Source organism: Ischnura elegans, chromosome X (assembly GCF_921293095.1).
Source record: "Ischnura elegans chromosome X, ioIscEleg1.1, whole genome shotgun sequence".
NCBI lineage: Eukaryota > Metazoa > Arthropoda > Insecta > Odonata > Coenagrionidae > Ischnura > Ischnura elegans.
In genome coordinates, this window is record NC_060259.1 from 67,696,041 (window position 1) to 67,711,234 (window position 15,194).

General features: G+C 37.8%; 1 protein-coding gene across 1 annotated transcript in view; it reads left to right on the plus strand.

The window, feature by feature from the left end:
- Positions 1-15,194, plus strand: part of LOC124170628 (phosphatidylinositol 3-kinase regulatory subunit alpha-like) — a 56,666-nt gene that overhangs the window by 23,667 nt on the left and 17,805 nt on the right. The window contains exons 2-3 of the mRNA XM_046549471.1: positions 13,129-13,263; positions 14,180-14,456. Of these exons, the coding sequence (XP_046405427.1) occupies positions 13,129-13,263; positions 14,180-14,456 (412 nt within the window). The remainder of the gene's footprint in view (positions 1-13,128; positions 13,264-14,179; positions 14,457-15,194) is intronic.

Genomic DNA, 15,194 nt, shown 5'->3' on the forward strand with positions numbered 1-15,194 from the left:
TACCTTTATCAAAAGTTATGATTTTTTATTTTAAATTGACTACTTATTTGCTAAAAATATTCTTGCATTTATGGAATGAAAATATTGCGATGAAGTAGTTTAAGTTTAGTTGGGTTTTTGGCTCCGTACGTACATATTCTCGTGGTGTCATGAGTACTTAAGAATACTTAGCCTAATGCCTTCCGTATTTGTGGAGATCGGTCCACATAATCATTCAATTTTAGGCAATCTCTTAGCCTTAGAAATAGAAAGTAGCCATGGACATTTGGGGTGGGTCGCTAAGTGCATACCCTGGGCACGGTTGCACGCACAATCAGTTCTCTACGCCTCTACCATTATTTTTTTCGAATAATCACTTTCTGTACCGGTTTTCGTTTGTGGTGATTAGTGGTAATGGTGGTCGAGTACCTAGTTTAAACTTATATCTTCTCATCTGCCGTATTGAAAATTTTATTGATTGAAAACACATACTTTGAAGATAACCGATAAGTTTTGGGGAGTGTTACGATTTTCTCCCATCAAATTCGTCTCATCTCATTGAAGTATGTAATTCCAATTCCTCAGGTATATATTAGGTATATAGTAGGAAGTATTATTTGAATAAGTTCAACAGATTCAGGCTTCAATTGGTGGAAGTCAGACATATTTAAAGAAATAAAAGATCGTAGCACTTTTCCACTAGAATTTTTAATGCGTACCATTAAAAATTCTTGTGGAAAAGTGCTACGATCTTTTATTTCTTTAAATATAGTATTACTTGAGTTTTCTGGTTTCCTTCTGAGTCCAAGGTTTGATTTAATTCGATGTTTCCAGGAAGTAGTAACCCAAAGACGTTGGCAGACTACGCCCTCGAATCATGGGAAGAAATCAACCCTTGCATCCTCTAGTTCAGGGGTCTCCAATTTACTTGGCCACGAGGGCCACATTCCAAGTTCCTAATCGCCCCACGGCCGGATAGCAAATTTGCCGATTACTGAAGTATACGATATTCGATACTTGAAACGAATGCGCGGGCCGGATGAAAGCCCTCCGAGGGCCTGATCCGGCCCGCGGGCCGTATTTTGGAGACCCCTGCTCTAGTTCATAGGGTACGGTTATTCATATTTCTTTTAGCAAGCGTTCGTGAGTCGAGAACCCCAAGTAGAATTCGCTGCGTATTCACTACGCCATCCATTGGCTGCATCATCTTCGTAGAGGAATGCACGATTGATCCAATCCCGCTTCCGTAATCTTCCTGTAAGGTTAATATAAACTGCCCAAAATCATGTTCTCCTGGTCAAGCTCCTGGATCACTCATGGTATCCGTTGGGACCCTAACAGGTCTCGGGGGAATTTGAGGCTATTGATCACGTTACGTGCGCCATATCGTCGTGTGCGCTTGTATGAGGGAAATTTCTTCGTTTAAAACGGCTAATTTCGCGATCGCTCGAGTGAATAACGGAGCTGGAGAGGAAATAGAATTTTGAATGATTAAAATTAACTGTGTTTAAATGCACAGAATTTTAAATCTAATGCTATGGGTTTTCACATAATTTCTTTTATTTTTATTTCACAATTAGCTTTTACAAAGTTATGCCTGAAAATATTGAATTCAGAATATACTTCAATTCCATTTCGAAAAGGGTGCATTTTCGGATGCATTTATCGGTGTAAAAACTTGCACCATGTAAAAGGGCCTCTAGCTCGTCATGATCCCCAACGAAGAATCCCGCTTTGATTTCCTATAGTTGGTATGTACATATAATCCGTGAACTGCAACATTTCCGAATAGTCTCTACCCTTGTTAGTGATGGGGTATTGTGAAATATTGAAAATAATTTTTCAATCAGTCATTCACTCAGTCAGTCAGTGATTCAGCACGAAGGTTGGTTCGGATAAGTGAGAGTAGAGCTCAACATAGGTGTGAATATCACATTTATAGGGTTGGGGGAGCTGTTACTACAATTAAATCTCCTTGCCCTTTCAGGATTCATTTGGGGGGTGCATATGGCTTCACGCGGGATTTAAACCCTGGATCCTCCGAATGACACCCAACCGCTCGATCCACTAAGCTACATATACCTATTTATTCAAAATGGAACGCATACTATTGTTGGCAAGTCACTGGAACTTTCCAAATAATATAATTTTTACCCTCGTCTCAATCGGAATGTCCTAGTGTGTACTTGGGCGTCTCAATGAGGAATTAAGTGGCGCAGAAGTATTATCGCGCACCAATATCATTTCACTGAATTTTTCTTTAAGTTAGTCGTCTGAGGAGTGCCATTATTTATAAACTTTGAGAGTGATTAATATGCTCCCTTATTCTCTCCATCCATCCTCTTAAATATGTAAACGTCGTTCTGTTAACTGACTCCTGTACGTCTCAAGTTGTGAGTTTTTCGTGATTTAATATGTGGCCAGGTTTTTTTCAAGAAGGATCGTTTGCCTCAAATGTTTTCAGTTAACTACAGTTTCGCGAGGATATCCTTGCGCCAACTCAAATATCGTAAAGCAAAGACTGTAATTGTCATGTCGGTCAAATCGATGCTGTGAAACTTTGTGATTGCAATCTATTTACTTTCTTGTTTTTGCACTCCGCTGATTTGTCCTCCGTTGTATTTTTCATTTAAAGCCCTCAGTTAAATACTATTACGCTAGCGAGTTTAATGCTATTACGCTAACCACAGAGCCGAATTCGTTTTAATGGTAGTGTTCCGAAGAATCATCGAAGGGATGATATGGATTTGTCTTATATTTAAGAACGACTTGTGAACTGTTGCAGTTAGGTTAGCGTTTATTTTACCAATGAGGATCTATAGGTTCCTCTGCCACCTTTCTTCGTGAATTTTGCTACCCTTCGTTCCAGTCAGAGTCCTCTGGATGGCAGTTCTCTACACTACTCCCTCATAGGGTCTTTGTAGTGTATTATCAACAATCCAGAGGACTCTGGTTCCAGTTGACCTATAACGCGCTCTACTAGTCGTCGTGTCAATTACATAATTGGGTGTTCCTCACTATAAGGCAGTGGACTAGCCTTAGGTTCGTGGTGCTCTTGTCTGCAGTACTTCCTCAGTTGATTAATTTAATAATGTGATAACTATGTGTATTCCACACACTTTTGTTTGACACACCTTGACCGGTTTTGACAATACCGGGTCATTTCCTGGTGAAAATACCAAAAATTAATAGCATTTCGTCTAGAAAATGACACAGGTGTATTGAAACCGTTTGATATTTACCATAGATATGTGTGCGGAATAGACAATTTTATCAAATTATTTAATTGAGCATGAGGATATTTCACAAAGTAAGCTCGCCTATAATTGAAAATATTTCCTTAGCAGAGCCTGGCTAGCGAGTGATTGCTTTCGTAGAAGCCGATTTTTTTTCGAAATAACGCAATACTCTTGTTTGATCTACAGTTGCTTGATTACAGAGCAGGGAGTGAATTTTGAGCCGAAACCTATCTCAAGAAATAATGGCGAATTCGTGTTACTGCCTCACTCCTGAACCTGAACTCCTGAACTCAATTTTTTAACCCTCTTAAATAAAATAAAATATTACTGCCAAAATAAAATAGTACTGGGTAATGTTTGATACGATAGTTACTGCTTAGAAATGAATAACTTTGTGTATATTACGCTGTGCCTCATTAGGTGCTCTATTCCTTGAGTTATTTGGAAATCTTCCCGGTCTCGCGAGAAGTAGGCAGTATTGTGGATATTTGTTTGTATCATTATTTTTTTACTTTACTAAGGTTAAAATTTTATGGTTATGAAAATGATAATTTGTAATTTTATTTTAAGCCGGCTCTGTTCTGCCTTCCGTGATCATCGTTGGAGTTTTCTTAGTCACCAATGGTTTCATGTCATAGAATTTTTCTTTTTACGCAAGAGAACAAATGGAAATTTGAGATCGGTGGCGATGGTAACCATATCGTAAGGTTTTTCCTGATTTTTCATTTTGATTTTAAATTCGTGCTCGGTTATTAATGTCGGAATGTTTGGGTCTGGGTATGAACGACTGTGAATATGACACGGCAAATGGGTTATCGATTCACCGCGTGAAGTTTTCAAGGTTGTTCGTTATTTTCGAGGAAATAATTCCTCGTGACCCTATAGTAAATTTTCATGTTCTCTGTCTAGGTTATACGTTTCTTATCCGACCACATCTTTCCATCGACTCTCTAGAAATTATAATACCAGTCCCAAGCACGGAAGCTATTGGCACTTCAAGTTATTTCAGTTCTGCTAGCCGCTGTAAGTGCATTAAAGGTAATTGCCGTTTCGTTTTCTTACTTACGATGGATGGTATTTTAAATTGATGGACGCCAATTTCACGTATTGGGTTGTGTATTCTGGAAAGTATTTTTGCGTTGAAAGAAGAGGCAGATTTTTGTGTCACTTGGAAATCATAGCCTTTGAGCTAGAATTTTTTCCGATAGGTCATATTAGCCTCGTGAGGATCGTTGTTAAATGCATGCGTTCGCGTGTTTCGTCTGGTGAATTACGGTGGGATCAGCATTTTTTGCCTCTCTAGGTGCCTAGAAAAGCATACGTGCCGTGTGAGAGGTCCGTTTTATCTATGCATTTAAAAGTGGGTGTCTGTTTGTCTGTCCGCTATGCATTTTCATGCGGCTGCACGGATTGCAACCAAAGTTGGTGCGTAGATGGAACTTATGCTCCCAAAGCCCTTAGTGCTACTTCTGGTTGCGCTCGATGCGTTATTTGCGTTGTTTTTCTCATTTTTACGTCATGTCATACAACTTCTGTGGTTGGACATCCTCCCGGGTAGGCACACCTCTGGACACGCTCAAAGGGAAAACATAACTCAAAGGATTCTGTACTTAACTATAAATGCTCTTGGTGCAAACTTTTTTGCTGGGGTATGTGCTCACACGACTTTTTTGGTGTGCGCACGTTCGGACACGCAGAATGATCATTGCTGTGGAGCGGGGTATAAGCTGATCCCATGCGCGGTATACGTAAATAGTTTTTCCATTATTTGCTGTTATATACGTATACCATCATCATACTTGCTTCGTACCTTTGCCTAAAAATCGTGCCATGTGACCATGAATTCAATGTTTCAAGTTCCCCACATCTCTGGGTACTATCCTTCCCGAGCAACGCTTGGAGGCCTGCTAGTAGAATATAAAGGGAGACTTCCTTTCTATGTAGAGAACTTATTTCAGTGGGGAGTACGGCGAGTGTGTTCGCAGAATTTCACCTCGGGAGGTGGCCCCTGTGCGCTCCTTGTCAGCTGCGCGCCTCCCACTCCAACTTTTATTGATCCACCCTTGAAGGTTTGGGATTATAACATCATTTTGCTCTCTCTCGGTTCGCTATTTGCTCGGCAACTCCTTATAAAAGTTGTAAATCCAAACGAAGCGTATGTGCCAAGGTGTTCACTGCTCGGATAATTTTCCGGAAATCCGTTCTTGGGTGTCCTTGTAGTCATTTTACGTCGATATTGGTTTTACTTTCACTGTATGGAGTGCGACGGGAAGTAGTAGTATAGACTAAAATTAGAGGAATACGCTGACACAGTTGGGGATAAAGCTTCCACTTCGATTGGAATAGTAAAATGTGGTTAAATTGTTTGTATCTGTTAAAAAAACTGATAAGTATTTTGCTATTGAACATGAAGCATAATACGATCGTATTTTAATTTGCTAATTGATTCACTGACTCTGATATGCATTCGCAATTGCTTTATGTATTAATCAACGCTATCTTCTTGCAAGTATCTCAAATATTTATTTTCATAAAGACCTCCAAAAATATTCGTTTGGTCGATTTATCAAACTGACAACCTCAATGCCTCTTTGGTGGTAAAGATTCCCATGTGAAGTTATTACCGCTTGCCGCCCTCTTTAGAATTCGGACGAGTGATTTTTGAATTCGCTCCTTACGTATTGAATTATTATTTTCCTTGAATGTTAATAATCCGACTTTCCACTACGAATCCTGTTTTTTTAAATTAAGCCATGGGTATTTTTAACGAAATTGTAATTTAGATTGGATTGGGGAAATTAATTACTTCAAATGCAAAAAGTGATTTTGATGGCATTGTTGATTTTTTCGAATCGCGGAGGGCATTGCTGGTCATAATTTATAGATATGGGTAAGCTATTATTTCTGACAATATGACTGCTTTCTAACTGTTTCTGTAAGGTTAATTTTGCTAAGTGTTGCTGCGAACCTTTTTTTTAATGTTGCATGCCGCGTTCGCTACGTATAGAAACATTTTATTTCTTGGATGAGTGTGGAAAAAACAAGTATTATGAGAGCATTTTGCTGTTTGATTTGAGCGTTTGTGTTATTTTGATGATTCAAGTCCCTTTTCTACGTATTGCATGAGAGTTTTTTCATAATGCAAAAATAATCCTTGTCCTAATCAACTTTCGTTAGAATATTTAGGAAGTATCAGTTATCCCATAACGCTAAGAAATATATTCAGTTGAAAATAGGGTATTGAATTTTTACACATTATTTCAGGTTCACCTATTGCTTTGCTATGTTCAAGCCTTACTTTTAAGTTTTTTTTAATTGAACGGAGGCGGGTGTTCATTTTCAGTTGATAGTCATCCTTTTCACGGATTTTTCATTATACCTCTATTGTTATCTGAGTTTCTGAATTCAATTTTTATATTTTATGAGTCCATAAGATGCCCCTACGAGTTATCATTTCCATGCAGTTTGCGCTTTTTCTTGTATTATGCATACATACAAATGAGATGCCGTCTGGCTCGGCTGTCCTTGCGATTTTTCTTTACATTTCGTTATAGGTAATATATTCCAATGTTTCAAATGAAATATTAATAGTTTTCCCAAGCTTCGGCGATCCCATCCCTCGGGCTGACAGGAGTTAAACTTAAGAATTCGAAAAGGAAGGTTATGCTCCACTTAGAGGTCAAAGTGGCTCATATGGCAACGTAGCAGTCCACTCCACAACGGGATTGCAGGGCCGCCTATTATTGGTGGAATTGTCAACCAATCAGCGTTCGTTTTGGATCGCTACTCGGATCCGCCGCTGGGCTTGTTGCTGGGCCACTCCCCAGTGCACGAGAGCCGTTCTCTTTTCAGCTAGCAACAGCAGCAGCGGCTGGAGATGCTTGAGTCTGGGAGGGGACCGAGGGCACTCATCAATTTCCGAACAATGCTATGTAGTTGTGCTTTAAGTTGCGTCGTTAATAATTGTGTGCTCATCATTATGAAGTTAATAATTATTCTTTTCTACCTTTACATTTCGTCTGTTTGCGTTAGTGCTAGATTACAATTTTACTACGATCCGTGTATCGAAGCTGTATCACATTTGAGGATTCAGTGTGTTGGTATACGATGAAGTGTGCGTACCATTTCCGATGGTAATATTTGTTGGATTTTTAATTTTATTTGTGGAAGCAAGACTGAATATTTTACTTTTTCTGTTTCTGAGGTGATGTAGAAAGAATACCTTCGTAGTGAAGTAAATGCTATTTCGCGTTGGCTGTTCGGCATTTGAGCTTGCCAGGTAGTGGATCTTGCTAAATAATTATGTGCCAAAATGAATTCAATGTAAACGTGACATAGTCTTTTGCCCTAATGGACGTGTTTTTTCATATCGAGAAATCTGTGGTTGAATTTTTAGGGCGTCCTTAAATTTTCATGAATTCTCACCTTGGCAAATTTTTACATTTCCCATTGAATTACCAGCCTAATTTCTAAATACTTATGTTATTGAAGGACTGGAATATTTTCTTTCCGTGATGAAAAATTCTCTGGGTCCTCAGACTTATTACCCTAATATCCGTAGTACCTGACAGGTAAAACTTCAAATCGGATTAGAATCCTTATGATTGTGGTCGAGAATAAATCTGATTCCCTATACTATCTTGCTGTTTTAACTCAATGAATACGCTCCAGAATTGATTCTTAGTATTTTTAATTCGTTTCATGTCGGTGTGAATTAGTGAAATAAATAGTTTCGGTACTTTTTCTTTGTTATCTTAACATATGTCTCTAGAATATCTATTTACTCTTTTCCTAGTCGAGTTAATTTTTTTCTTTGTACTTTCGTGTGGTTGTTTCTCCGCTACCACCTCGATTGAAGTAGAAGCGTTAATTTCATAGTATTTTTTTGGTGGGAGCAGTGACCTCATTTTGTAAACATGCATGTGAAATTGATGGTCAGTTGAGGAATATGGCCAGGAAGGTAGTGCTTTCTTGGATTCACGATAACCCTCGGTCTATCTCCGATAAGACGGGAGGTGAAATAGAATATCACAATGCATATTAATCAGCCACTGACTGTCGGTAACTACCAACAGATGATATCTGGGGTTTTCGGGACTTCTTGATAATAAATGGATGCCGTGGATGAGTGCGAAGTATTGAGGGCATTTAATCTTATCCACGATCAGGAGGCACAGTAAACCTATTTTTGAAAAGTTTGATTTTCGTCTTTAATAAATATTTATTTTGAAGACGATTACCAAGTAGTCCTTTAGTTCATTTTAGAGCTTTTTGTATTAAAGATCATTCTGTTACACACCCTGCTTCACCCTCTCTTTCAATTTCTTGCAGTGGCGTTTGTAACTCAGTTTTCAAGTTTTCATCTTTTGCTTTTTAGTGGTGCTTGTTGCAATCATTTTTTTTTTCATAATTCTATCCTTAATAGATCCTTGAAAAGTTCGCTTTCATAACAGGCAGAAGGTTGGTTTCTTTTTTTAAATTTTTTAAAGGAATTGTTCCTATTTTTCTGCTCATGAAGCACATGAAATTAAGCTTGAAAATAGTCACTCCTGCTCTACAGAAGTGAAGAGGCTAGTAATTGGTCCTCTTTCATGAGAATAACCAAAGGGAAAATGCTTCATAAATTGAGTAACACCAAGTGCCCATAGAGTTCCCCGTACCCTCCTTCTGACATTGGCAAAATGATTAAATATTACTGATTGAGTTGCCACAGAAACACACCCATCATACTTACCTTTCCCATCCTTAATTCACTTGCAGGCTGATACTCAAGCCCTCTGTGGTGTGCTTAGACATGACTTGAGGGATGTGTGTATATGAGAGTGGGGGTTGAACCCTTCAGAAATTTCTCATTTTTCCTTTTTAGTCGTATTTTGACAAAATAGCCTTTTGAAAAGTCCTTTAAGTATCTTTAATTCTTGCATGAATTCCTCTTAAAAATCTTTGGTATCACTATTAACTTCAGTATATAAATGATCATAATGTACTCATATGCTTGTTGAAGCCAAAAGTTTATCAGTAATGGTGTGTTGGAATAATGATAACACAGCAAATATTTGAATCAGGCCACCAAATCACTGCAGCTGGCCTAACTTCATTGAAATCGATGAAAAACCACAAATTAGATCCTTATGAAAGCTTATTCATTCCCTTGCATATAGGTATGTCTATGGAATAAAACGTTGAATAAAGAATGAGGCATCATAAACAGCACTTTTTTCTGCACCGTCAAAAATCATAGTTAAACAAACATCATTAGGGACAAATCACCAAAATCTGGGAATACTCCACACTTACTCTGTCTTGAATCTTGTAGAATATGTATATCCCTGCCTGACTGCTTACATCAGCATACCCAACCCATCAAATTCATGTGAGTCCTCTGTTACTTGAATTTATCATACAATTGCCCGATCGGAATTTAACCCTTCACTATTAGTCGGTGAGTAACCCCCTTCCCATTGATGACTACCTAAGACAATAAAAGAAACCATTGTAGAGGATTTTTCCTTATAAGTTGAATTGGCATTTGAATTTTCTGTGTTCAAAAATATACATGGTGTATTGGTTATATAAAATTGGTGCTGCAGTTGTTTTAGCTGAATACATCCTGCTCATCCAGAGGTCACTCACAACTGCTGAAGCGCAAGCGATTGGTTTGTTTAGGTGAGTGTGGAGCCGATCTTTGAAGAAAAAAAGCTCTCAATGTGTGAATTCCACTCCATCAGCGTATGAGGGCCAGTTCCTTTCTTTTGGCCACCTTGCTTTTTGAGGAATTTTGTTTGGGGTGGGCTAAGTTTTCACTAGGTCTCTTTTATCAGTTGTCAAGCACTCCATCCACTTGGCCGTCGCACTTCCCATCCATAACTCTTGGCTAAAAAAATAGCTTTCAACTACTCCTGAGTCTAAGAAAAAATTTCTGACGATCGTATACTGCTGCAGTGGTGGGTGCTGGTTGGGAATGCATACCAGTGGTTTTCCGAATGGCTCTCAGCAGGTTGATTGACTCCACACCTCAAAGGATGCGTTAAATTTTCCTCCTCGTGCATCCTGTGGTTACCCACAGAATCTATTTCAAAAGTCATGATTCACATTAAGGGAGAATTGGTGGTAGCCAATGGACCCTAGAAGGGGAATCAACATTTGCAAAACTATATCAGTATAGTTTTTAAGGTATACCGGGACTAGCCGCGGTGATAACTTTTACGGGAGTCACCCGCAATGCACAATCGTGCGAAAGATCCACAGAGAAAAAATCATTCGCCTTGACCGGGATTCGAACCAGAATCCCCCGATTTCCAGTCGAGTGCTTTAGCCAGTTAAGCTACCGAGGCGTCATTCTTCCCTGTGGATATTTTCGGACACTTGGATATTTGGACTGCTTGTGGCATAATGTGCTCAGCAGTCCAGCAACATCTTGTCCGGTAGTGTCCGAAAATATCCACAGGGAAGAATGACGCCTTGGTAGCTTAACTGGATTATATCAGAATAGCTTGCTATGTCATAAGTCTCTTAATGTATTCATCTGGCAGAGTAGGTCCAATGGGCCATAATTTGTACCCATACCAGCTAACTTATTTCTTCAGGGTTCACAATCCCAATTTTGAATCTAATAGAACTTGTAAAGGCACTTACTGAATTGCAAAGAACTAACTGAGTAGTTAGATGCATTGTCATGAAGAGTTTTCCTGTTTCTCTAAGAATACAGCAGTCCTCTGCTTCAACTTTCTTTTAGAGGCCTTTTGGAATGTTCAAATCTTTGGACACCTCTAAGTAGTTTCAAAAGCACCATCAGTTTTATATTCTGTTAAATGTCATTTATCGTATTTAAATGTAAGAGGCAGATTTTTATGACAAAGTTGTAAAATAATTTTTTTAATTCCTATAAACTTGGATAATTAAAACCTACCTACCCTAATGCCTATCTATCTGTCTTTTGATAGTTGGTAAACTACTTATATGTGATGAAAGCGCTGCGTTACTTCATTAAACTTTTCAAAGGCATTAATTACTTCTCAAGGAAAATGCAGGATATTTTGGAGAAGAGCATGACCGCACATGGAATTCCATTCAATTCCACTGGGTCATCATTCCTTTACATAGCTATAAAAAAACAAATGCCAATATTAGTTTGCATTATTCATGTGTCTGTGAAGAGGAAATCTCCTTCAGAAGCTTTGAAGATAGCAAAAAATCCATGCCAATACTCCTGCATACAAAGTAAGTGCTCAAGTTAAATACGTGAGGTAGAACAGGAAGTAAAAATAGATCCAAGTGCCATACCAGCCAGACTATGCCTCAGACTTTGTGACTGGAATCATAAGCAGGAACCTGCATCATCCAATTCTATCCCCATAAAATTAATCCCATTCCGTATAAATTTTCAGAAATAGCAGCATTGATAGCTCAGACGATTGATTTTGGACATTATCATTGTCAGGGATACTAGTAAATCATATTAGTTTTTGCATTATATTTGACTCCTGATTTGCACCTCAGAACTAAGACTGAAATCCTTACAGGAAAAATTTTAATTGTGCTGTACTATTCGTCATTCTTTGAGTAGTCATGAGAACTTGGTGGGGGAGCTTTGGAAATCAAATTGCCTTTAATTTCATCTCTCTCCTGCACAACACGATGTATTGAATGTACACTCCTGTGCCAGCGATGCCCTGCTTGCTATATTAGGCTATCCACCACCTCCCTCTGCATCCAAATGAATGGTTATCGCTCATATTGCAACAATGTATCCTCCCGCTCTGATACAGCTTTCAGAATAAGCCAAATAATTTTTCATGGGGAAATTTATCCTTTGTGTATAAAACAATAAGTTTCAGTTGAGCTTAAAAAAATTCTAATATCCTCATAAATGGAGTGTTAGCTCCTCAAAATTATCATGAGCTTTTATGTTGTCAATTTGAATTATATGGTTAACATATTCCCTGTGATGTGCTATCTAGTGGGGTCTCGTGTGACTTTCAGCTCATGATGGTGACCTGTGTAATGGTGTCATAAAGTATTACTGGATTCTACCTTGGTACATTTTGTGTAGCGATATGTTGCATGGTAACATGTTATGGGGCCCCGCAGGGAACGGTTGAAGTAGCGATCAAGGTTGATTTATTTTTATATTCATTAGATAGTGTGCTGATGTATTACTTCTTAGCTTACAGTAGGCATGTAGCCAGAAATTGCCTTGGAGGCAGCTGGGGGGATATGCAGGTTGCCTATAACAATAATAAATTCATTTATTGTTTTAAGAGTCTGAACTTCTTTTAGCATAGCATCAATTTACAAGGTGTGCGTTGAAAATAGACATAGAGTTAATGAAGGAATCATTCAACAATATGAAAAAAGAACTTCATTTCTTCTTCTAACACTAAATGAAAAATAAAAATATCAATAAAGAAATACATTAATTAGCTCAGTCAGTAAAAATTAACTCTGTGAGCATACTGATAATTTGTATTCAATTCGCATGCATCTAAAACCATTCATTTCATTGAATCAGCTACATGTTTCATTTGCATAATGCTGAAAATATAAATCCATCATTGGTTATTTGCAGATGCAATGAAATGTAAGTACATTGAAAAATGGAATGTCAGATGGTAGGTGCCCCAGGCTAGTGGTCTCCTTAGCAGATGCATCCTGGTGCTTGCCATGAAAAAAATTTTTGGGAGGGGGACTAAAACCTCCAAAGCTTTGCTGCATGCCTGGGTCAGAGTCTTTTGTTCGTATTGGAGGGCTACTTAAAGGATTCGATCAAATAAAAGCAATATCAGATTAGGTGTAATTGTTTTCTTCTTGGTGATTTGTTTGTGTGTAAGGTTCTATGAAAATTATCTTCACTGGCTGGCGTCTCTCTGGCTGTGTTTTAAAAACTTATTGTATTTTTTCTCCTCCACAGCCTATTGGAGAATGGACTTCAGCCAATGTGTTAGAGTGGATGGCAGCATTAAATTTGTACAATTACACAGATGTGTTCAAGGCCAAAGATGTGAAAGGAATAGATTTACTTTTTCTAGATCGGGAGAAGCTCATGGTAAGTGGGTTCATATATTTTCTACTTCAACACATTCACTGTGAAGCATCCTATTGACACATTCAATGTAAATTGTTGTTCAACTATAGGAGCTGCATGATGCCAGTCACATTTTGCTCTCTTAGTTTACTTTGCCATTTTTTCATATGCCTGGCAGATTTTTACTTGGATCAAATTTGTGAATCATCAAGACAGTCTCATGCATGTTGCAGCAATTGTTATGGGTGATGCACTATCATACGCTGAGTTTGGAGTGCCTTTAAATGAAAGATGTTAGCACTCAATTTTCTACCTGTGTTTGTGAGATTTTTGCTTTTACATTATACATCTGCCAAAACAACTAAATCAATGACCTTTCAATAATATTTTATTGCTAAGACGGATGTAGGCATTTTTGGCCATGGTCTTTTTATGGCATCTGATTATCTTGAGGTTGATTCCTATAATCGGAAGATAATAGAATGAAACATATATTCACATGTTACGAGTTCATTTGAATAAACCTGTGCTATTAAAATAGCTTCCTTATAATTAAATTCTATTACATTCTCTTGCCTATATAAGTGATGTTTGTAATTCAAATAATTTTGTGATTAACCTTTTTTTAATTGCAACATAGTAGTTGAGAAGTTTTGATCAACTAAAATAAATTTCAAGGCTTTCGTTTATAAATATTTTCTTAAGACTAGCTTAGTTTTCTGGGGTCAATTCTGGTTTTAAAGTTTTTTGATAGGCCAATATACGTTTGGAAATGAGGCCACTAATTGCAGTTAACTATTTTATAAGTAGCATGGGAAAATTTGCAACGTTTGGTTTTTGAAGAGGCTTACATCTTTGATTTCCCTCTGGCTATATGTGTAGAATAAATTTGTAATGATTTTGCCACTGTTAATATGCACTCCTTTTCTTTTTACAGAATATGGGAATAAAGGATGAGTGTCACCAAAAGGCTATATTAATGTGCATCGATGGGTTGTGCAGGCGGAGTAGTGAGGCAGGCGCGGCAGCTGCTGGTCATCTCATTCCCAATGAACCAGAGTGCTCAGGTACCACTAGTGGCTATGATGTCTCTTCAGAAGATACATCTAAAACTCCAAATCGTTCACACCAACAACATTTCTCTCAACTGGAAAGATGTGAGAAGTGCAACAAATACTTACGTGGCCTTGTACATCAGGGTTTCCTCTGTCAAGGTTGGTAAATTTCTTATGCATCTTGCTTTCATTATTTTTATGGAAATAACTTATTGATGTACATACTTAGCTCCAATAACAAGAAATAGCTCTGCTGCAACTTTTGTACCCTTATCTAATTTCCTTGTCCTTTTTATGCGTAAGCTTATATATTTCTTGACTTGGTCCTGAATCATTGGCTAACGTTCTTTTTTAAATGGTACCATGTACCAGCATTGGCCTTTAGAATGATCTATTTTATTACTTGCATTTGGGACTTGTTAATATTCTACAAGATGAGATTTCAAGGCTCAAAATTATCTTTCATCCTTTTTAAATGTAAAACAATGTAATTGCTAGTAGTCTTATCTTGAGCCTTTTGTTTGCAGTGCATTTGCACTCTCACTTGGTCATTCTTTATCTTCGTGTAACTATCGCATAATGAGGTCAGTTGTGTTCATAATTTAACTGGAGCTTATTTTTCTGCTGTCTAATGTTGAATGTGAAATTACAATGGTTTTAAAAATTGTATTTTACTTGTATCGTATTACAATTGATTTTTTTGGTGGTTTCGGAATACAATGGTTTTACAAACATTAATACAATTTGCAACTGCACAAGAGATTTACAATTTGTTTGCAAGCAGTTGTGCTGTCTGGGATGATAGTTTGCATTTTACTCATAATTTCTTGACAGTTCGTGTAATGAAAGACTTAATTTTTGGGTGCCCTAACTGTAATAACATCACCCTGGTAATAA